Genomic DNA, 22,940 nt, shown 5'->3' with positions numbered 1-22,940 from the left:
GATCTTGCAAGGTAACAAAATTGAAACCACTATATACAACAAACCCACAGATAAACATATGTATCTTCTAACCACCTCCTGCCATCCACACCATATCTTTCGTTCAATCCCCTGGAGCCAGGCCCTAAGATACAGGAGAATTTGTTCCACAGATCATCTTTATGATTCGGAAGTAAAAAACCTAAAAAACCCCCCCCCAACAGAAATTACAAAACCCCTCTAATCAACACCGCCATTAAAGAAGCCAAAAACATAAAACGCCCAGATCTCATCACATGTTCCAAGCCTACAAAAACCGGCCCAAATCGCATACCATTCATCACCACTTACAACCCAGCGCTACCAAAAATATCGAACATCATCAGAAAACATTGGCCCATCATTCAGTCAAACAAAATAACAAAAGAAGCCTTCCCAACTGTTCCCGTTGTAGCCTATCGCCAACCGCCTAATCTCAGAAAAACACTTGTGAGATCAAAATTGCACACCACTATTAACACCCCAACCCCAGGAAAATGCCAGCCATGCACACAATGCAATCAATGCAAATTTATGTTAATTCAGGACCATGATGTCATCATCAACACACCACTGGTAACTCATACAAAATAACCGGCCAATTATCATGCAGCACCCGGAATGTCATCTACACAATACAATGCTCCAAATGTCACCTTCTGTATGTTGGAGAAACAAAACGCGAACTCCGGAAAAGAATCTATGAACACCTGTACAGCATACGTTCAAATAAACCCACCCTAATCGCCCAACATTTCAATAGCCCGGATCACAGCATCAATCATTTCACTTTCATCGGTATTTGCAAAGTTTACTCGAAACAAGATAAAATAAGAAAATCACTCGAACTGAAACTTAATACCCTCCACCCTTATGGTATCAACAAAAAAGACTGGTGACCCCCTAACTCCATATCCATTTTCACCATTGTATTAGCTACTAGGGAGCCCTCTCCTTCACACTCTGTTCCACCTAGAGTTTGAGCCACACACTACCGGCTCTACGCTCCTACAATGTAAGTTTCACCACTGTAAATAGTGTATTGCCTTATCAGTTCGTCTTCTTTATTTTTTGAACTATTATATTGCATATTGTATCCATTAATTTAGCAACCACTATACTGTATTCATTTTTACCACTTCTGTACGGCTTTCACAAATAGCTTTGTTATCTTTGTATTTACGCTTTGAATATGTTTCTTTCATTTGTTTAGTGCCCTGAAGAAGAACCCCCGTGTGGGTTCGAAACGTCGGCTTTAGAAATAAAAGGAGTCAATGTACAACCAGAGACTGAGAGTGACTTGTTGATTTAACAAACTCGATTATGACCTATTCAAGTCCAAGTCTCCAGACCCGCTGGTGTTGCTATACCCTGGTTGGACTGATACTGGTATTCCAAGCAAACTCATCTGATATACTTCCAGCGAAGTCCCCTGCATCCTTACAGGATCCCATGGTACTTACACCAAAAATGAATGAAACACAGTGGTTCTACTACAACAAGCTTAAACGACTAGAACAAAGACGTATACATCTGGTAAGCCACATCAATACTTTATCCGAACACCTGTGCACCAACACCACACCGAAGGGACTCCGAATCAAACTAAATCCCAACATTCATGCCACCGATGGAAAATTTCACAGAAAATGGAACAATATTATTAACCGAACAGAAAAGACATGTATGAACTGATCGTAACAGAACACAGAAAGACAATCAATTACATTGGCCGGACTATAAATAAGATCTATGAAGAAACCAGAGACAAATTAACTACAACTGAATCATGCTATTTGAGAACAAAGATCCGCGAATGGGTTGACAAAATCACTGCGTTCCGTAAGAAACAAAGGAAAGATCGCCATTTCGTCAAAAGAAAATCAACCAGCAACAAAAAGAACACCCAAAAACAAAAAAACAAAGAACATAATGACATCACAGTCACAAATCTCTCGCAAAAAACCCTTACACCACCACAAATTTCAGTCCTATCAAGAGGTCTCTCATTTTGCCCCAAACCACACCACATCAACAAGATGGAACTACAAACCGATATCCAAGATTTCAAACGAAGGTGTCGCCTCCAATTTATGTTCAGAGACACCGAATCAGATGATACTGAGAATTATGACACCAACGTAGGACCGTTCAAAAAGGAAAAGTCTGGATATAACCCACCAAGAAGCAACCAGCCAGCTTTAGAAGCATTTCTAGAAAACATCGAAGATGACATCCTTGACACAAACAATTGGAGACGCACATATGACAACATTCCCAAAGACGAGAGAAGCGCCATCACAGAACTACAAAACGACAACGAAATTACCATCAAGCCAGCAGATAAGGGGAGCGGCGTAGTTGTCATGGACACTAACTGGTACATAAACAAATGCGAGGAACAATTGAATGACTCTACATACTACACCCTCTCAAATATGACCCTACCACTGAATATCTAAAAGAACTAGAGAAACTGGTAAGAAAATGGGAAACTAAAAAGTGGATAACACATGAAACTGCCATTCACCTTATTCCCAAAGAACCCACCCCAGGTTACTTCTACGGCCTTCCCAAGATCCATAAACAAGACACGCCACTTAGACCAATTGTCCCACAATGCAATTCTCTAACTACACCTCTAGCAAAATTTGTTGACCATCATCTCCAACCAATAGTTAAATCTCTCCCTCCTATCTCAAAGACACCAAACATCATCTGCAAGACCTTGATCAAATCAAGTTAACAAACGACTCCCTCATTGTCACTATGGATGTAGTTTCCCTATACACAAATATCCCACACGAATATGGTATCACATCTGTTAAACAAGCCCTAGATAATTACGCACATAATTCCACTCACCCTGATCTTATAATAGACATGTAAAATTCATTCTCACCAGAAACTACTTTAAATTCAATGACAAATACTATCTCCAAACACATGGCACCGCAATGGGGAGTAAAGTTGCTCCATCATATGCCAACATCACCATGGGTAGACTGGAAGGTGACATTCTAGCCAACTATAACCCTAAACCAGCCCACTGGAAACGTTTCATAGACGACATCCGTTTTATTTGGTCACACGGGCTGGAAAAGCTCATTGAATTTCACCAGTACAGTAACGCGGCCCATCCCACCCTGAAGTTTACAATAGAGCATAGCTCATCCCAATTACCATTTCTGGACACACTTATGATCTTGCAAGGTAACAAAATTGAAACCACTATATACAACAAACCCACAGATAAACATATGTATCTTCTAACCACCTCCTGCCATCCACACCATATCTTTCGTTCAATCCCCTGGAGCCAGGCCCTAAGATACAGGAGAATTTGTTCCACAGATCATCTTTATGATTCGGAAGTCATAAACCTGAAAAAACACCTCCTCAACAGAAATTACAAAACCCCTCTAATCAACACCGCCATTAAAGAAGCCAAAAACATAAAACGCCCAGATCTCATCACATTTTCCAAGCCTACAAAAACCGGCCCAATCGCATACCATTCATCACCACTTACAACCCAGCGCTACCAAAAATATCGAACATCATCAGAAAACATTGGCCCATCATTCAGTCAAACAAAATAACAAAAGAAGCCTTCCCAACTGTTCCCGTTGTAGCCTATCGCCAACCGCCTAATCTCAGAAAAACACTTGTGAGATCAAAATTGCACACCACTATTAACACCCCAACCCCAGGAAAATGCCAGCCATGCACACAATGCAATCAATGCAAATTTATGTTAATTCAGGACCATGATGTCATCATCAACCACACCACTGGTAACTCATACAAAATAACCGGCCAATTATCATGCAGCACCCGGAATGTCATCTACACAATACAATGCTCCAAATGTCACCTTCTGTATGTTGGAGAAACAAAACGCGAACTCCGGAAAAGAATCTATGAACACCTGTACAGCATACGTTCAAATAAACCACCCTAATCGCCCAACATTTCAATAGCCCGGATCACAGCATCAATCATTTCACTTTCATCGGTATTTGCAAAGTTTACTCGAAACAAGATAAAATAAGAAAATCACTCGAACTGAAACTTAATACCCTCCACCCTTATGGTATCAACAAAAAAGACTGGTGACCCCTAACTCCATATCCATTTTCACCATTGTATTAGCTACTAGGGAGCCCTCTCCTTCACACTCTGTTCCACCTAGAGTTTGAGCCACACACTACCGGCTCTACGCTCCTACAATGTAAGTTTCACCACTGTAAATAGTGTATTGCCTTATCAGTTCGTCTTCTTTATTTTTGCAACTATTATATTGCATATTGTATCCATTAATTTAGCAACCACTATACTGTATTCATTTTTACCACTTCTGTACGGCTTTCACAAATAGCTTTGTTATCTTTGTATTTACGCTTTGAATATGTTTTCTTTCATTTGTTTAGTGCCCTGAAGAAGAACCCCCGTGTGGGTTCGAAACGTCGGCTTTAGAAATAAAAGGAGTCAATGTACAACCAGAGACTGAGAGTGACTTGTTGATTTAACAAACTCGATTATGACCTATTCAAGTCCAAGTCTCCAGACCCGCTGGTGTTGCTATACCCTGGTTGGACTGATACTGGTATTCCAAGCAAACTCATCTGATATACTTCCAGCGAAGTCCCCTGCATCCTTACAGGATCCCATGGTACTTACACCAAAAATGATGAAACACAGTGGTTCTACTACAACAAGCTTAAACGACTAGAACAAAGACGTATACATCTGGTAAGCCACATCAATACTTTATCCGAACACCTGTGCACCAACACCACACGAAGGGACTCCGAATCAAACTAAATCCCAACATTCATGCCACCGATGGAAAATTTCACAGAAAATGGAACAATATTATTAACCGAACAGAAAAGACATGTATGAAACTGATCGTAACAGAACACAGAAAGACAATCAATTACATTGGCCGGACTATAAATAAGATCTATGAAGAAACCAGAGACAAATTAACTACAACTGAATCATGCTATTTGAGAACAAAGATCCGCGAATGGGTTGACAAAATCACTGCGTTCCGTAAGAAACAAAGGAAAGATCGCCATTTCGTCAAAAGAAAATCAACCAGCAAGCAACAAAAAGAACACCCAAAAACAAAAAAACAAAGAACATAATGACATCACAGTCACAAATCTCTCGCAAAAAACCCTTACACCACACAAATTTCAGTCCTATCAAGAGGTCTCTCATTTTGCCCCAAACCACACCACATCAACAAGATGGAACTACAAACCGATATCCAAGATTTCAAACGAAGGTGTCGCCTCCAATTTATGTTCAGAGACACCGAATCAGATGATACTGAGAATTATGACACCAACGTAGGACCGTTCAAAAAGGAAAAGTCTGGATATAACCCACCAAGAAGCAACCAGCCAGCTTTAGAAGCATTTCTAGAAACATCGAAGATGACATCCTTGACACAAACAATTGGAGACGCACATATGACAACATTCCCAAAGACGAGAGAAGCGCCATCACAGAACTACAGAACGACAACGAAATTACCATCAAGCCAGCAGATAAGGGGAGCGGCGTAGTTGTCATGGACACTAACTGGTACATAAACAAATGCGAGGAACAATTGAATGACTCTACATACTACACCCCTCTCAAATATGACCCTACCATGAATATCTAAAAGAACTAGAGAAACTGGTAAGAAAATGGGAAACTAAAAAGTGGATAACACATGAAACTGCCATTCACCTTATTCCCAAAGAACCCACCCCAGGTTACTTCTACGGCCTTCCCAAGATCCATAAACAACAGTGTTTCCGCTGCGTTCGCCAATTAGGCAATTGGCGAATGGAATGTCCATTTGGCGAATTTTTTGAAGACCAGTTCGCCAGCTGGCGAATCCAAATTCCTAATGCGGAAGTGTTGAGTCATTGCCACTGTTTTCCCTCTTGGCATAAGGGGTTTAAAAATGGGTGGTATTGCGCACGCTCTGTTGACTTTTAAACAATAGTCTAGGGGGTTTAAGCTGAACGTCGCTGAAACGTTTTTAATGACCCGCCATGATTGATTTGAATAGCACACATGGTGCATTGACGGGTCGCTTACATAATGACCTCTTACGGACAGAAAAGCAGCCGACACTGATCAAAGTTCAATAGGGCCAGCAGAATGCAACCCGATAGCCAGAGACCCTGAATCACTACCGGTAAACTCTCAGTCACTGGCGAGCTCCACTGTCTGTACAAGTGAAAGCGGCAAGAAACGCTAGAAAACGTGACCAAGGGCAGTGTTGAGAAGAAACGTAAATTACAGGAGGAATGGTTTGTCGAATTCCCTTGGTTGATTTTTGAGAATTTAGAGAAAGACAAACAAATGTTTTTCTGTAAAGTGTGCCAATCAGCAGGGCAGAACAATATTTTGACATCTGGTCGGTCATATGAAGTTTTTTAAAAAAGACAACTTCACCAAACATGAACGTACCGCAGGGCACAGACTGGCGAGTAATTTTACTGTAGGCCTACAGCCACCAAAGCAAAAACTGTCGACAGATTAATGAGGATTGCAATTGTAGGCCCTGATATCGAGCAATTTGACTTTCAAAACAGAGCTTTCACTGTTTGGTCAAATATGAAAGACAGAAGAATATTTTGTTCTGGTGTACTTTGTAAACTAAATGAACATGAAGCATCAAGTATACCTTTTAGAGAAGGACTTGTGGAAAAGCTGAATGCTTTTTTTATAGAGATCATGGATTGTGAAAGTGAATCACTGGCTCTAGATCTGTCCAAGAAAGTATCTTGATCTGTCAGTGTGGGGACAGTGTTCAACAATGTGTTGATACAGTATCTTGACGAACGAGAAATAAAAAGTTGTTCACATGACTGTGTTAAAAATATGTGTGTGTACATTTGTATGTTGTTTTCTTTGAAATATACCACTGTAATCTCCCCAGAGCATTAAAAAGCATTAAAAATCATTACCATAACAATTGCATGTATTGTTATGCAATTAGCCAATATATGATTTCTTTTCCTAGGAAAACTCTGTGGGCACGCTCATACTGAAACATTTTGGTTGCTAAATGGTGGCTAATCAGTTTTGATGCTAATTAGCCAGTATGGCTAACAGAAAAAATTAGCCAGAGGAAACACTGAACAAGACACGCCACTTAGACCAATTGTCCCACAATGCAATTCTCTAACTACACCTCTAGCAAAATTGTTGACCATCATCTCCAACCAATAGTTAAATCTCTCCCCTCCTATCTCAAAGACACCAAACATCATCTGCAAGACCTTGATCAAATCAAGTTAACAAACGACTCCCTCATTGTCACTATGGATGTAGTTTCCCTATACACAAATATCCCACACGAATATGGTATCACATCTGTTAAACAAGCCCTAGATAATTACGCACATAATTCCACTCACCTGATCTTATAATAGACATGTTAAAATTCATTCTCACCAGAAACTACTTTAAATTCAATGACAAATACTATCTCCAAACACATGGCACCGCAATGGGGAGTAAAGTTGCTCCATCATATGCCAACATCACCATGGGTAGACTGGAAGGTGACATTCTAGCAACTATAACCCTAAACCAGCCCACTGGAAACGTTTCATAGACGACATCCGTTTTATTTGGTCACACGGGCTGGAAAAGCTCATTGAATTTCACCAGTACAGTAACGCGGCCCATCCCACCCTGAAGTTTACAATAGAGCATAGCTCATCCCAATTACCATTTCTGGACACACTTATGATCTTGCAAGGTAACAAAATTGAAACCACTATATACAACAAACCCACAGATAAACATATGTATCTTCTAACCACCTCCTGCCATCCACACCATATCTTTCGTTCAATCCCCTGGAGCCAGGCCCTAAGATACAGGAGAATTTGTTCCACAGATCATCTTTATGATTCGGAAGTCATAAACCTGAAAAAACACCTCCTCAACAGAAATTACAAAACCCCTCTAATCAACACCGCCATTAAAGAAGCCAAAAACATAAAACGCCCAGATCTCATCACATGTTCCAAGCCTACAAAAACCGGCCCAAATCGCATACCATTCATCACCACTTACAACCCAGCGCTACCAAAAATATCGAACATCATCAGAAAACATTGGCCCATCATTCAGTCAAACAAAATAACAAAAGAAGCCTTCCCAACTGTTCCCGTTGTAGCCTATCGCCAACCGCCTAATCTCAGAAAAACACTTGTGAGATCAAAATTGCACACCACTATTAACACCCCAACCCCAGGAAAATGCCAGCCATGCACACAATGCAATCAATGCAAATTTATGTTAATTCAGGACCATGATGTCATCATCAACCACACCACTGGTAACTCATACAAAATAACCGGCCAATTATCATGCAGCACCCGGAATGTCATCTACACAATACAATGCTCCAAATGTCACCTTCTGTATGTTGGAGAAACAAAACGCGAACTCCGGAAAAGAATCTATGAACACCTGTACAGCATACGTTCAAATAAACCACCCTAATCGCCCAACATTTCAATAGCCCGGATCACAGCATCAATCATTTCACTTTCATCGGTATTTGCAAAGTTTACTCGAAACAAGATAAAATAAGAAAATCACTCGAACTGAAACTTAATACCCTCCACCCTTATGGTATCAACAAAAAAGACTGGTGACCCCCTAACTCCATATCCATTTTCACCATTGTATTAGCTACTAGGGAGCCCTCTCCTTCACACTCTGTTCCACCTAGAGTTTGAGCCACACACTACCGGCTCTACGCTCCTACAATGTAAGTTTCACCACTGTAAATAGTGTATTGCCTTATCAGTTCGTCTTCTTTTTTTTTGCAACTATTATATTGCATATTGTATCCATTAATTTAGCAACCACTATACTGTATTCATTTTTACCACTTCTGTACGGCTTTCACAAATAGCTTTGTTATCTGCTTTGAATATGTTTTCTTTCATTTGTTTAGTGCCCTGAAGAAGAACCCCCGTGTGGGTTCGAAACGTCGGCTTTAGAAATAAAAGGAGTCAATGTACAACCAGAGACTGAGAGTGACTTGTTGATTTAACAAACTCGATTATGACCTATTCAAGTCCAAGTCTCCAGACCCGCTGGTGTTGCTATACCCTGGTTGGACTGATACTGGTATTCCAAGCAAACTCATCTGATATACTTCCAGCGAAGTCCCCTGCATCCCTACAGGATCCCATGGTACTTACACCAAAATGAATGAAACACAGTGGTTCTACTACAACAAGCTTAAACGACTAGAACAAAGACGTATACATCTGGTAAGCCACATCAATACTTTATCCGAACACCTGTGCACCAACACCACACCGAAGGGACTCCGAATCAAACTAAATCCCAACATTCATGCCACCGATGGAAAATTTCACAGAAAATGGAACAATATTATTAACCGAACAGAAAAGACATGTATGAAACTGATCGTAACAGAACACAGAAAGACAATCAATTACATTGGCCGGACTATAAATAAGATCTATGAAGAAACCAGAGACAAATTAACTACAACTGAATCATGCTATTTGAGAACAAAGATCCGCGAATGGGTTGACAAAATCACTGCGTTCCGTAAGAAACAAAGGAAAGATCGCCATTTCGTCAAAAGAAAATCAACCAGCAACAAAAAGAACACCCAAAAACAAAAAACAAAGAACATAATGACATCACAGTCACAAATCTCTCGCAAAAAACCCTTACACCACCACAAATTTCAGTCCTATCAAGAGGTCTCTCATTTTGCCCCAAACCACACCACATCAACAAGATGGAACTACAAACCGATATCCAAGATTTCAACGAAGGTGTCGCCTCCAATTTATGTTCAGAGACACCGAATCAGATGATACTGAGAATTATGACACCAACGTAGGACCGTTCAAAAAGGAAAAGTCTGGATATAACCCACCAAGAAGCAACCAGCCAGCTTTAGAAGCATTTCTAGAAAACATCGAAGATGACATCCTTGACACAAACAATTGGAGACGCACATATGACAACATTCCCAAAGACGAGAGAAGCGCCATCACAGAACTACAAAACGACAACGAAATTACCATCAAGCCAGCAGATAAGGGGAGCGGCGTAGTTGTCATGGACACTAACTGGTACATAAACAAATGCGAGGAACAATTGAATGACTCTACATACTACACCCCTCTCAAATATGACCCTACCACTGAATATCTAAAAGAACTAGAGAAACTGGTAAGAAAATGGGAAACTAAAAAGTGGATAACACATGAAACTGCCATTCACCTTATTCCCAAAGAACCCACCCCAGGTTACTTCTACGGCCTTCCCAAGATCCATAAACAAGACACGCCACTTAGACCAATTGTCCCACAATGCAATTCTCTAACTACACCTCTAGCAAAATTTGTTGACCATCATCTCCAACCAATAGTTAAATCTCTCCCCTCCTATCTCAAAGACACCAAACATCATCTGCAAGACCTTGATCAAATCAAGTTAACAAACGACTCCCTCATTGTCACTATGGATGTAGTTTCCCTATACACAAATATCCCACACGAATATGGTATCACATCTGTTAAACAAGCCCTAGATAATTACGCACATAATTCCACTCACCCTGATCTTATAATAGACATGTTAAAATTCATTCTCACCAGAAACTACTTTAAATTCAATGACAAATACTATCTCCAAACACATGGCACCGCAATGGGGAGTAAAGTTGCTCCATCATATGCCAACATCACCATGGGTAGACTGGAAGGTGACATTCTAGCCAACTATAACCTAAACCAGCCCACTGGAAACGTTTCATAGACGACATCCGTTTTATTTGGTCACACGGGCTGGAAAAGCTCATTGAATTTCACCAGTACAGTAACGCGGCCCATCCCACCCTGAAGTTTACAATAGAGCATAGCTCATCCCAATTACCATTTCTGGACACACTTATGATCTTGCAAGGTAACAAAATTGAAACCACTATATACAACAAACCCACAGATAAACATATGTATCTTCTAACCACCTCCTGCCATCCACACCATATCTTTCGTTCAATCCTGGAGCCAGGCCCTAAGATACAGGAGAATTTGTTCCACAGATCATCTTTATGATTCGGAAGTCATAAACCTGAAAAAACACCTCCTCAACAGAAATTACAAAATCCTCTAATCAACACCGCCATTAAAGAAGCCAAAACATAAAACGCCCAGATCTCATCACATGTTCCAAGCCTACAAAAACCGGCCCAAATCGCATACCATTCATCACCACTTACAACCCAGCGCTACCAAAAATATCGAACATCATCAGAAAACATTGGCCCATCATTCAGTCAAACAAAATAACAAAAGAAGCCTTCCCAACTGTTCCCGTTGTAGCCTATCGCCAACCGCCTAATCTCAGAAAACACTTGTGAGATCAAAATTGCACACCACTATTAACACCCCAACCCCAGGAAAATGCCAGCCATGCACACAATGCAATCAATGCAAATTTATGTTAATTCAGGACCATGATGTCATCATCAACCACACCACTGGTAACTCATACAAAATAACCGGCCAATTATCATGCAGCACCCGGAATGTCATCTACACAATACAATGCTCCAAATGTCACCTTCTGTATGTTGGAGAAACAAAACGCGAACTCCGGAAAAGAATCTATGAACACCTGTACAGCATACGTTCAAATAAACCCACCCTAATCGCCCAACATTTCAATAGCCCGGATCACAGCATCAATCATTTCACTTTCATCGGTATTTGCAAAGTTTACTCGAAACAAGATAAAATAAGAAAATCACTCGAACTGAAACTTAATACCCTCCACCCTTATGGTATCAACAAAAAAGACTGGTGACCCCTAACTCCATATCCATTTTCACCATTGTATTAGCTACTAGGGAGCCCTCTCCTTCACACTCTGTTCCACCTAGAGTTTGAGCCACACACTACCGGCTCTACGCTCCTACAATGTAAGTTTCACCACTGTAAATAGTGTATTGCCTTATCAGTTCGTCTTCTTTATTTTTTGCAACTATTATATTGCATATTGTATCCATTAATTTAGCAACCACTATACTGTATTCATTTTTACCACTTCTGTACGGCTTTCACAAATAGCTTTGTTATCTTTGTATTTACGCTTTGAATATGTTTTCTTTCATTTGTTTAGTGCCCTGAAGAGAGAACCCCCGTGTGGGTTCGAAACGTCGGCTTTAGAAATAAAAGGAGTCAATGCACAACCAGAGACTGAGAGTGACTTGTTGATTTAACAAACTCGATTGTTTTCTTCCAGAACAGCTGGTACATCCACATCTGGAGCAACTTACAAACTTAACCAATTACACAAGGATGATGACACAAGAGATAAAGTTAAGAAATTTAACTGTGGTGAACTTGACTATTCCTTTCAAATCCTTACCTAACTTGATTGACATCTTAAACTAAAATACACTGCATGGTTAATTGCAAACAAAAATACATCAGGGGAGTACCATTTGATAAAAGGGGTTGTCTGGAAGATTGATGAGGAACATTATCTTTTTATCCGATACATTGTACATTCTTTTTTTCCCACTATCCCACCTTTTCTTTTTGACAAACCTTCTGTGGCTGATTTTTTTATTGACATTTGTTTGGATTTTTTTCAAAATCTGCCAGGACTCCCCCCCCCCCCTCCATCACTCTTTAACATTGAAAAAACTTTGAATATATTTGTTGGAAACCAAACCTGCTGAAATCACCTCAGCTATGTTTTCTCATTATTTTTTACCGCATTTCAACACCAAATACAGTTCACCATTTCAAATGCTTACTGAATCACCGCATTATCTTAAACATAGGGCCAATGTCCCTGAAGCTACTATAGACATGGATACAAAATTACGTATTTCCTGACTGTATGAAATCATCTCACTAAGGTCATCCTAGGGACCTGTTAGCCAAATATTAAAGCTGTCTGACCAGCGGTTTTGAAAAAAACAAGCGACCACAATAGTCGATAGAGCTCTGCTGTGTTATGTAGAGAGCAACTTTTCGTAACATATGTATTGATGAAGAAGGTTGAGATCTTGATAGCTCATTTCAGGATGGCCTGACCTAAAATGGCAAAATTAGCTGCAAAAATACAAAATTGATGATTTCATCATAATTATGTATAAAAATGTATACCAAATATCAAAGCTATCACATGACTAACATTTGAGAAACAAATATTTTGACCAAAAATGGCAAAAATTGACCCAAAAATACAAAAATTGAAGATTTTATCAAATTTCAATATATCACACTAAGACAACCCCTAGGAACCTGTATACCAAATATGAAAGGCATCAGACAAGTAGTTTTTGAGAAACACATTTTTTGACCAAAAATGGCAAAAATTGCACCAAAAATACAAAATTGCAGATTTCATCATATATTCTATATATCATATTTAGTTTATCTGTAGGAACCTGTATACCAAATATCAAAGCTGTCAGACGAGCGGTTTTGATGAAATAAATTTTTGACCAAAAATGACAAAAAAATTCCTTAAAAATACAGATTTGCATATTTCATCAAAATTTGAACAAATCCAAGTTGGGTTATCCCTAGGGACCTGTATACTAAATATCAAAGCTGTCTGACCAGCGGTTATGAAGAAGAAGATTTTTTACCAAAAACGCCTTTTTTGGCACTAATTTGCATATTTTCAACAATATCAAAAAATCAAAAAAAGCACAATTATTTCAGGTCAGCCCAAAGTACTCACATGCAAATTTTTCATGTAATCTGCTCAGTGGTTATTGAGTTTTTCAATTTTGACTGTTTTTACATTTTTTTTCATTTAATTTGCATATTTTTGGCAATGACAACTTCATTTGAACAAAATCTCATCTACAGCCCATCATCCATGTACACACCAAATATCAAGATGAAATGTGCAGCGGTTTTGGAGTTTTTGATGTTGACATACAGACATACAGACATACAGACATACAGACATACATACATACAGACATTTTCCTAGCCTATAAGAATAGCTTCCATTGCCATATATACATATGGCTATGGGAGCTAAAAATGCAGATTTCATCATAATTTCAATAAATATCATTAAGGTGATCTGTAAGAACCTGTATACCAAATTGCAAAGCTATCAGACCAGTAGTTTTTGAGAAATCATTTTTTGACCAAAATGGCAAAAATTGCCCCCAAATTACAAACTATACATTTGTCATAATTTGTAATCATATTTGCTTTATCTTTAAACCTGTTACCAGATATCAAAGCTGTGAGACAGCGGTTTTGATGAAACAAATTTTTGACCAAAAATGACAAAAATGCCTGAGAAATACAAATTTGCACATCCCTGCAATTTTTGAACAAATCTAAAGTAGATCATCCCTACGGACCTATGTACCAAATATCAAAGCTATCTGATCTCTAGTTTGAAGATTTTAAAGATTTTTTGACCAAAATGTCAAAAATTACCTTAAAAATACAAATATGCAAATTCATCACGTTTCAACAAATCTAACTGAAGTCACCCTTAGTAAACTGCATATCCAATTTCAAAGCAAGTGGACATGGGAAGAAGATTTTCTTACCAAGAACAGCAAAAATGTCCTAAAACTACAAATATGTAAATTTAGCCATGATACGAACAATCTTAAGTCAGATAACCCAAAGTGAACTGTATACTGTATATCAAATTTCAAAGCAACTGGGCATGTGGTTTCAGAGGGTCAGGCAATTGTTGATGGATGACGGACTGGCAGACGGACAAACGGATGGATGACGATGGACGATGACGGAAAATCAGCCTATTGATAAGCTCCCCGTCACTGACAGCGGAGCTAAAATTTTATACAAAACTTGATTGACACTTGATGCATGTATATGTTGTCCCCAAAATGTGCAAATGTCCCAAAAAATAAACAGTAGTGGGACACAGTGTCCTCAGGTTTGACAATCCTGGCTGCAACACTGCTAGAGGGTGTTTGCAATTGTCAATTGGCAAGCCAGGAACTACATGTATTGCCAAGAAAGGCAAAGCAGCTTGGGACAGTCTCATGAGTCAGTTTGTTGATAGCATCCATTCCCCATGGAAAATGCTTAACAAATCACTCATATCTATTGGGGCATGTCAAGGCTGGTTGGTATATGGCCTACTTACATTACAAATTCATTAAATATGCAAATGAGCAAATTATGACACACTCATCAAACTTTCAGCATAACCAAATCTAGGTATACCGGAGTACCTCAGAATTTGATAAAATCACTTTACCGGTACATGTATTCACTTTTGATATATATGGCTTAATTACAGAGAGACACAACATTCAAATAAGAAAATAATGACTACATAGTACATAATCTTCACCAAACTGTTCCCATTAATCTAATATGTGAAATGAAACTTAAGAAGTCTAATAAAATTCAACTGTATTCAGCAATGATACATTTCAAAGTAATGTAGATCTACATCAGCACTCATGAACTCGTATGCTTATTATAAAACAACATTGTGCTGCGGCATTTTGTAATACTGACGTGTTTTGTAATAAGTTACGCAAAATGTAATAAGGGGTATCAGCATTTTGTAATAACTGACACATTTTGTAATAACGTCTGCAGTATTTTGTAATAAACTAGTCTACGCGTTTTGTAACAAGGGTATCAGCATTTTGTAATAAAAAATTGTCTACGCAAAATGTAACAAGGGTATCAGCATTTTGTAATAATTCGCACTTTGTAATAACAGTTAACGCACTTTGTAATAATTTTAAAAACTTTTCCCAGTTTTAAAGCATTAACAGATATTTTATTGACTTTGGAATGGTATTACAAAGGGTCTGTTTACTCGTTAAGTAAGTACAAAATTTGAACGCTCCCTGACTTCCATTTCAAATTAGAAAGACTTAATTTAGATAGCTGTCAATCAGTATTTTTACCAACTGATCATCTGAGGCAGGTATCTACTAGATTTTGATTAGTTTATTATCATATATTTGAGAGAATCATTGGTATACACAGTCAGTTGATTTATTAAATAGAGGATAACGACATTCTTTCTGTATTCAGACAACCAGCAATGAACAGGTAGAGACTCAGATAAATTAAAATATAATAACAAAAATTATTATACATCTGCCTTCGCAAACAATAGAATCGAGCTTCCGTAAAAACGGGCACGTAATGGGCATGCAATAACCCCTCTACTTTCATATTTGATGATAAACATTACATCATTGAATGGCTCTATACTGAAACTCCATACTGTACTTTGAAAATAACTTCTGATAAAAGAAACAGAAGTAAATGTATTACGACTGTTTGAAGGTGAAAAATATTATGAGGTAATAACAAAAGTTTACCAAGACGGACGGCACTGTACAAATATGGCACGACATCGCTGCTCCGTTCGTACATCGAATGTTGGATGAGCGCGCGATGTAAACAAAGATGGCGCTTACCCTTGACCCGCTCGCAGTTAAGAAAGCAATGCGAATATGCCTGTAAAGTGTATGGAATAATGCATCGGAAACGACGGGTGCATATATTCTTGATAAAAAAGGAGATGTATGATATAGAAACAAGTCATCGTTGATGACACAGTCCCCACTTGTTAATGGGTGCTTTGATTACAGGTCCTCAGAGAGGATAGAGTCCTCTTCATTAGGTCTGTGATAAAATACTTTTGAATAAATTCGCTTGATACATGTCTGAGTTGTAGTTCAGGACATGAAAAAATCGTAATAAAATGGCCACATGGTGGCCATATTGGATCGAATCACAAAACAAATCAATGTGCATATGTATGACACAGGTCAATGTCCTTGTACCAACTTTGATTAAAATCGGTTGAAATATGCCTGAGTTATGGCTTTGTACATGAAAAATTCATAACAAAATGGCCGCACAGCAGCCATATTGGATCGTATCACAAAACAAATTAACATGCATATGTATGACATTGGTCAATCTGCTTGTACCAACTTTGAATAAATTTGCTTGATACATGTCTGAGTTATGGTTCTGGACATGAAAAAAACGTAATAAACTGGCCACACGGCGGCCATATTGGATCGTATCACAAAACAAGTCAATGTGCATATGTATGACATTGGTCGATGTCCTTGTACCAAGTTTGAATAAAATTGGTTGAGATATGCCTGAGTTATGGCTCTGTACATGAAAAAATCGTAACAAAATGGCCGCACGGTGGCCATATTGGATCATATCACAAAACAGATTGATGTGCATAGCTATGACATTGGTCAATGTCCTTGTACCAACTTTGAATAAAATCTGTAGAAACATGCCTGAGTAATGGCTCTGTACATGAAAAAATCGTAATAAAATGGCCGCATGGCGGCCATATTGGATCGTATCACAAAACAAATTGACGTGCATATGTACGACATATGTCAATGTCCTTGTACCAATTTTGAATAAAATCGGTTGAGATATGCCTGAGTTATGGCTCTGTACATGAAAAAATCGTAACAAAATGGCCGCACGGCGGCCATATTGGATCGTATCACAAAAAGAATTGACGTGCATATCTATGACATTGGTCTATGTCCTTGTACCAACTTTGAATAAAATCAGTTGAAACATGCCTGAATTATGGCTCTGTACATGAAAAAATCGTAATAAAATGGCCGCCTGGCAGCCATATTGGATCGTATCACAAAACAAATCGATGTGCATCTGTATGACATATGAAGTAATCCTTGTACCAAGTTTGAATGAAATTGCTTCAGGCATCTCTGAGATATCTGCGTGAACGGACGGACGCACGCACGCACGCACGCACGCACGGACGCACGCACACACGCACGGACATGACCAAACCTATAAGTCCCCCCGGACGGTGTCCGTGGGGACTAATAACGCGCGAGGCGCTGACCATTAACGGTTATTTGCGGGCAAGGGCGAGAGGAAAGCTAACAATTAATGGGCGAGGCTTGCCAAGCCCGTTAATTTGGCTTTCCTCGAGCCCCTCGTCCACAAATAAACTTTAATGGTCAGAGCGGAGTCTGTTATTTCCATTATATTATCAGCGAATGCAAGGAAACCGTCAAAATTTCCGAAAATTTCAGGAGCGAACGACAACTGGGCCCCAGAAACTGAGCAATACGCGACGTACTGCCACGAGCACTGTAAAACCAGATATGAACTGAATATGCTCACGTGTTTTACAACAGGTTCATTAATAGTAGTGCGCTTCACAGAACAATGAGATATATGTTATCACTATATGTAGCAGGTTTTTTCAACTTCGCACAGTACTCTCAGAGTTTAATCACTAATTACAAAACTGTATTTAATATGCAAATTCATTAACTTGACAGTACCAATGCTTTATGGGACAATTAGATATCCATCAGATCAACATTTGTAGCACGTTTTATTTAATTTAATGCTGTAATTTTAGAGTAATGTCACTAATTACATATGCAAATAAACCCTAAATTAACTTGACACTGTTCAATGATTCATAGCACAATGAAATATTTATCAAATCAATATCTGTAGCACGTTTCACAAAATTTTGGTGCCGAAATTTCAGAGTTATATACCTAATTACAAAGTTTATTAAATATGCAAATGAACACATAATTAACTTTACACTACAAAATACTTTACAACAGAGTTAGATATCTGTCGTATCAGTATGTGCAGCAGTTTTCATCACATTTGATGCAGTAATTTCGGAGTTATATGACTAATTATAAGACTTCATGAAATATGCAAATGAGCTAATTATTAACTTGACACTGCTCAATGCTTCTCAGTACAACTGGATATTTATCAGATCAACATCTGTAGCAAGTTTCATCAAATTAACGCTGTAATTTTGGAGTAATATCACTAATTACAAAGTTCATTAAATATGCAAATGCACCCTTAATGAACTTCACACAACTAATTGCTCTACACCACAATTAGATATCTGTCGGATCAGTATCTGCAGCAGATTTCATCACATTTGGTGCAGTTATTTTGGAGTTATATCACTAATTACAAAACTTCATAAAATATGCAAATGACCTATTTGTTAACTTGACACTGCCAAATGCTTCTCAGTACAATTAGATATTTATCAAAACAATATCTGTACCCAATTTCACTGACTATGGTGCCGTAATTTCAGAGTTATATACCTAATTCAAAAGTTCATTAAATATGCAAATGAACCCTTAATTAATTTCACACTACTAAATGCTTTACACTACAGTTAGATATCAGTCGGATCAGTATCTGCAGCAGATTTCATCACATTTGGTGAAGTTATATCGGAGTTATATGACTAATTACAAACCTTCATAAAATATGCAAATGAGCTATTTATTAATTTGACAATGCTTCTAAGTATAGTTAGATATATATCAGATCAATATTTGTTGCAAGTATCATCAAGTTTGGTGCAGGAATTTCAGAGTTATCTCACTAATAACAAAAGTTCATTAAATATGCAAATGAGAAGATAATTGACATGACACTCAAAGTATCATCATAATGTTCTTAGATTGTCATCTGTGGAAAGTTTCATAAAATTTGTGCAGTATTTCTTGATATATGTCTACACTGTCATTACCGTCTCCATAGGGAAACCATTGTACGGAAAAAAAGATATTGCATAACTTTATTAATATGCAAGCCACGCTAACCAAAATCTAATCAGTTCTTGCAAGTAGCACATGGTACTTGTGTACCAAATCTGACTGAATCCGTTCATGAGTTTTTGAGTTATCGTGTAAACAGACAGACAGACACACACACACACACACACACACTAACACACACACACACACACACACACACACGGACAGACAGACAGACATCGCTATGACAATAGCCCACGTGTTTACACCACGTGAGCTAAAAATGGCAAAGCCGGAGATGTTTTCAGAAAAAAGTAGCTGAACTTGGCCTACAAGTGCTCCATTTTATTTTGTGATTGATTATGATTTAAGTTTGAGGTGTAAAGTTACGATACTTTGAGTTGTTAATCTTATTATTCATATTCACGGGCATGTAATTAAACCATTACTGTGTATTTGTGGTTAGTCACGTGGTTTAGCTCGACCAATCAAAACAGGGCATGGTAATATAATAATAATTATTACGAAAATACCGCAAAGTAAGCACTCAGACATTAGTGCAACGCATCGCTCAACGCGCTAAACGCGCGCTAATGTCTACATCTATGTGTCGTTATACATTGTTATTTTCGTAATAACCTTAACTATACTGAAGTTATCTAAAGTAAACAAAACTAAAACTAAACTAAACTAAACTAAACTAAACTAAACTAAATAGTGAGAATAATCTGATGTTTTAGTGATTTGACTTGTTTAGCTACTAAAACGGAAGTATATCTGACCTGTTGAGTATGTATGTATGTATGTATGTATGTATGTATGTATGTATGTATGTATGTATGTATGTATGTATGTATGTATGTATGTATGTATGTATGTATGTATGTATGTATGTATGTATGTCTGCATCAATGTGGGTAGGGAGGGAGGAAGGGAGGGAGGGAGGAAAGAGTGCATGAGTATGTCTGTCTATCTATCTATCTATCTATCTATCTATCTATCTATCTATCTATCTATCTATCTATCTATCTATGGCTGTTATCAGTTTATGATAATGGCAGATATTTGGCAGGTATAACCAGTAGGATAGCGAATCAAATTTAGCTTAATCTTAGTATTGCGGGGCAGCTTATCTTAGCTCGTTGGTTAGACAAATTTTACCGCGTTAGCGTAGATTCAAAGAAGGAACACAAAAGGAAAGAAATAGATCTGAGAAAACAAAACCATGGCTCAGTAGATATGAATTGTCACCTTTTATATACAAGGAAAAGTGGCTGGTCTGTCGATAGAGCTTTTTTATCCTTGTTTATGGGATGATTAAAATAAATTATCATTCGGTACTGTATGTAAAACCCAAAGTAAAACTTTCTCAGTTTGTTTTCTCAATTATAAATCGCATACAAAAGTCGTCAATTGCATTTTGACTGTCAACTCAGACCCCCCCCCCCCCTTATATCGCGTTAATATGATAACCTAGCACTGGTAGTGAGATATAATCTCGATATCATCATATGCTATTACATTTTACGTATTCAGAAACCACAAAGCATTTTGAAATACATACAATATCAGCGGATGGTTAAAATTATTACAAAATGCGTTAACTAATGTTACAAAACGCGTTTTATTACAAAACGCTGATACCCTTATTACAAATCGCGTAAGCAATATTTTTTACAAAATGCTGATACCCTTATTACAAAATGCGTAGACCATTTTATTACAAAATGCTGATACCCTTATTACATTTTGCGTAAGTTGTTACAAAATGCGTCGTATTACAAAATGCCGCAGTACAAACATATATGTTTCACTACGGCAATGAAAGCAGACATTTGGTCAAAATGAATGCATACAGGATTGATTAGCTAATCTTTACACAGAACCTCATCACATATGCAAATAACCTAATATCATAATGTAACACTCATACAAGCGACCTAACGGCCGATATAGCTCCGCTGTGTGTAGAGAACAAGTCATCGTTGATGACACAGTCCCCACTTGTAAATGGGTACTTTGGTTACATGTCCTCAGAGAGGATAGAGTCCTCTTCATTAATTAGGTCTGTGATAAAATACTTTGATACAGATGGCACTCAATGGCCAAGAATGAGTTCTATGGTGATGAAAACATAAAACCAAAGTAGGCCACCATCCTAAAGTTCATAAAATGAGTCTACTAGGAATTAATCAACAGGATGTTGCAAAACATTTTTGCATACAATCCTAACACTTAACAGATTATCACTTGTACCATATTTCATAAAGTTTGATGCAGTATTTACAACACTATGAGATCAACATCTGTATCAAGTTTCATCACATTTGACGTTGTATTAATTTGTGGCTATATCACCCTAATTAGGAAAGTTCATTACTTATGCAATTACAAATTAATTAAAATGACACTGATAAATGTCTTTTTCAATGTTAAAGCAATGTGAGCTTAACATCTGTACAAAGTTTCATGAATTTGATGCAGTATTTCTTGACATATCAGCCTATTTACGAAACTTCAATAATTGACATGTTACTGCTACATGACGTGAAACAAATTGAAGAGCATATGTATGAAATAGGTCAATGTCCTTGTACCAACTTTGAATGATACTGGTGGCATTATGTCTGAGTTATGGCTCTGTACATAAGAAAATTGTAACAAATTCACCGCCATGTAGCGATATTTGATCTTACTGTTTAAAAAGTCAACAAGTATATGTACGACATAAGTCAATGTACATGTACCAACTTTGGATAAGATCAGTTGAGACTTGCCAGAGTTATGGCTCTCGACATGAAACAACCATAACGAAATTGCTACCATGTGGCCATATTGGACCATCTCGTGAAACCAATCGAAATACATATGTATAAATAAGTCAATGTCCTTTTACCAACTTTGAATAAATTTGCTTGATACATGTCTGAGTTATGGTTCCGGACATGAAAAAATCGGAAAAAATGGCCACACGGCGGCCATATTGGATTGTATCACAAAATAAATCAATGTGCATATGTATGACATAGGTCGATGTCCTGTACTAAGTTTAAATAAAATCGGTGAATAAAATCAGTTGAGACGGGCTGCCATGCAGCCATATTGGATCATATCATGAAACAAATTGACGTACATATGTATGACATAAGTCAATGTCCTTGTACCAACTTTGAATAAAATCGGTTGAGATATGCCTGACTTATGGCTCTATACATGAAAAAATCGTTAGAAAATGGCTGCCTGGCGGCCATATTGGATTGTATCACAAAACAAATTGACG

The 22,940-nt window shown here is 38.0% G+C and overlaps 1 protein-coding gene and 2 long non-coding RNA genes across 3 annotated transcripts; all 3 read left to right on the top strand.

Annotated features, from left to right (window-relative positions):
* Positions 1 to 4,208: 4,208 nt before the first annotated feature.
* On the top strand, positions 4,209 to 4,523 carry LOC139124256 (uncharacterized). Its single transcript, XR_011549902.1, has 2 exons — positions 4,209 to 4,252; positions 4,452 to 4,523. It is a non-coding gene; the product is annotated as an uncharacterized lncRNA (long non-coding RNA).
* A 4,125-nt stretch (positions 4,524 to 8,648) lies between these two features.
* LOC139123568 (uncharacterized) lies at positions 8,649 to 9,085 on the top strand. The gene is made up of 2 exons (XR_011549719.1): positions 8,649 to 8,824; positions 9,014 to 9,085. It is a non-coding gene; the product is annotated as an uncharacterized lncRNA (long non-coding RNA).
* An 806-nt stretch (positions 9,086 to 9,891) lies between these two features.
* LOC139123812 (uncharacterized) lies at positions 9,892 to 10,866 on the top strand. The gene has a single exon (XM_070689964.1). The coding sequence runs from the start codon at positions 9,892 to 9,894 to the stop codon at positions 10,864 to 10,866; it is 975 nt and encodes a 324-aa protein (XP_070546065.1).
* Positions 10,867 to 22,940: the final 12,074 nt, after the last annotated feature.

Source organism: Ptychodera flava, assembly GCF_041260155.1.
Source record: "Ptychodera flava strain L36383 chromosome 23 unlocalized genomic scaffold, AS_Pfla_20210202 Scaffold_23__1_contigs__length_28996876_pilon, whole genome shotgun sequence".
In the NCBI taxonomy this organism is placed as follows: domain Eukaryota; kingdom Metazoa; phylum Hemichordata; class Enteropneusta; family Ptychoderidae; genus Ptychodera; species Ptychodera flava.
Note: the sequence above shows the minus strand (reverse complement) of the source record. Positions and strands in the feature narration are given on the sequence as shown.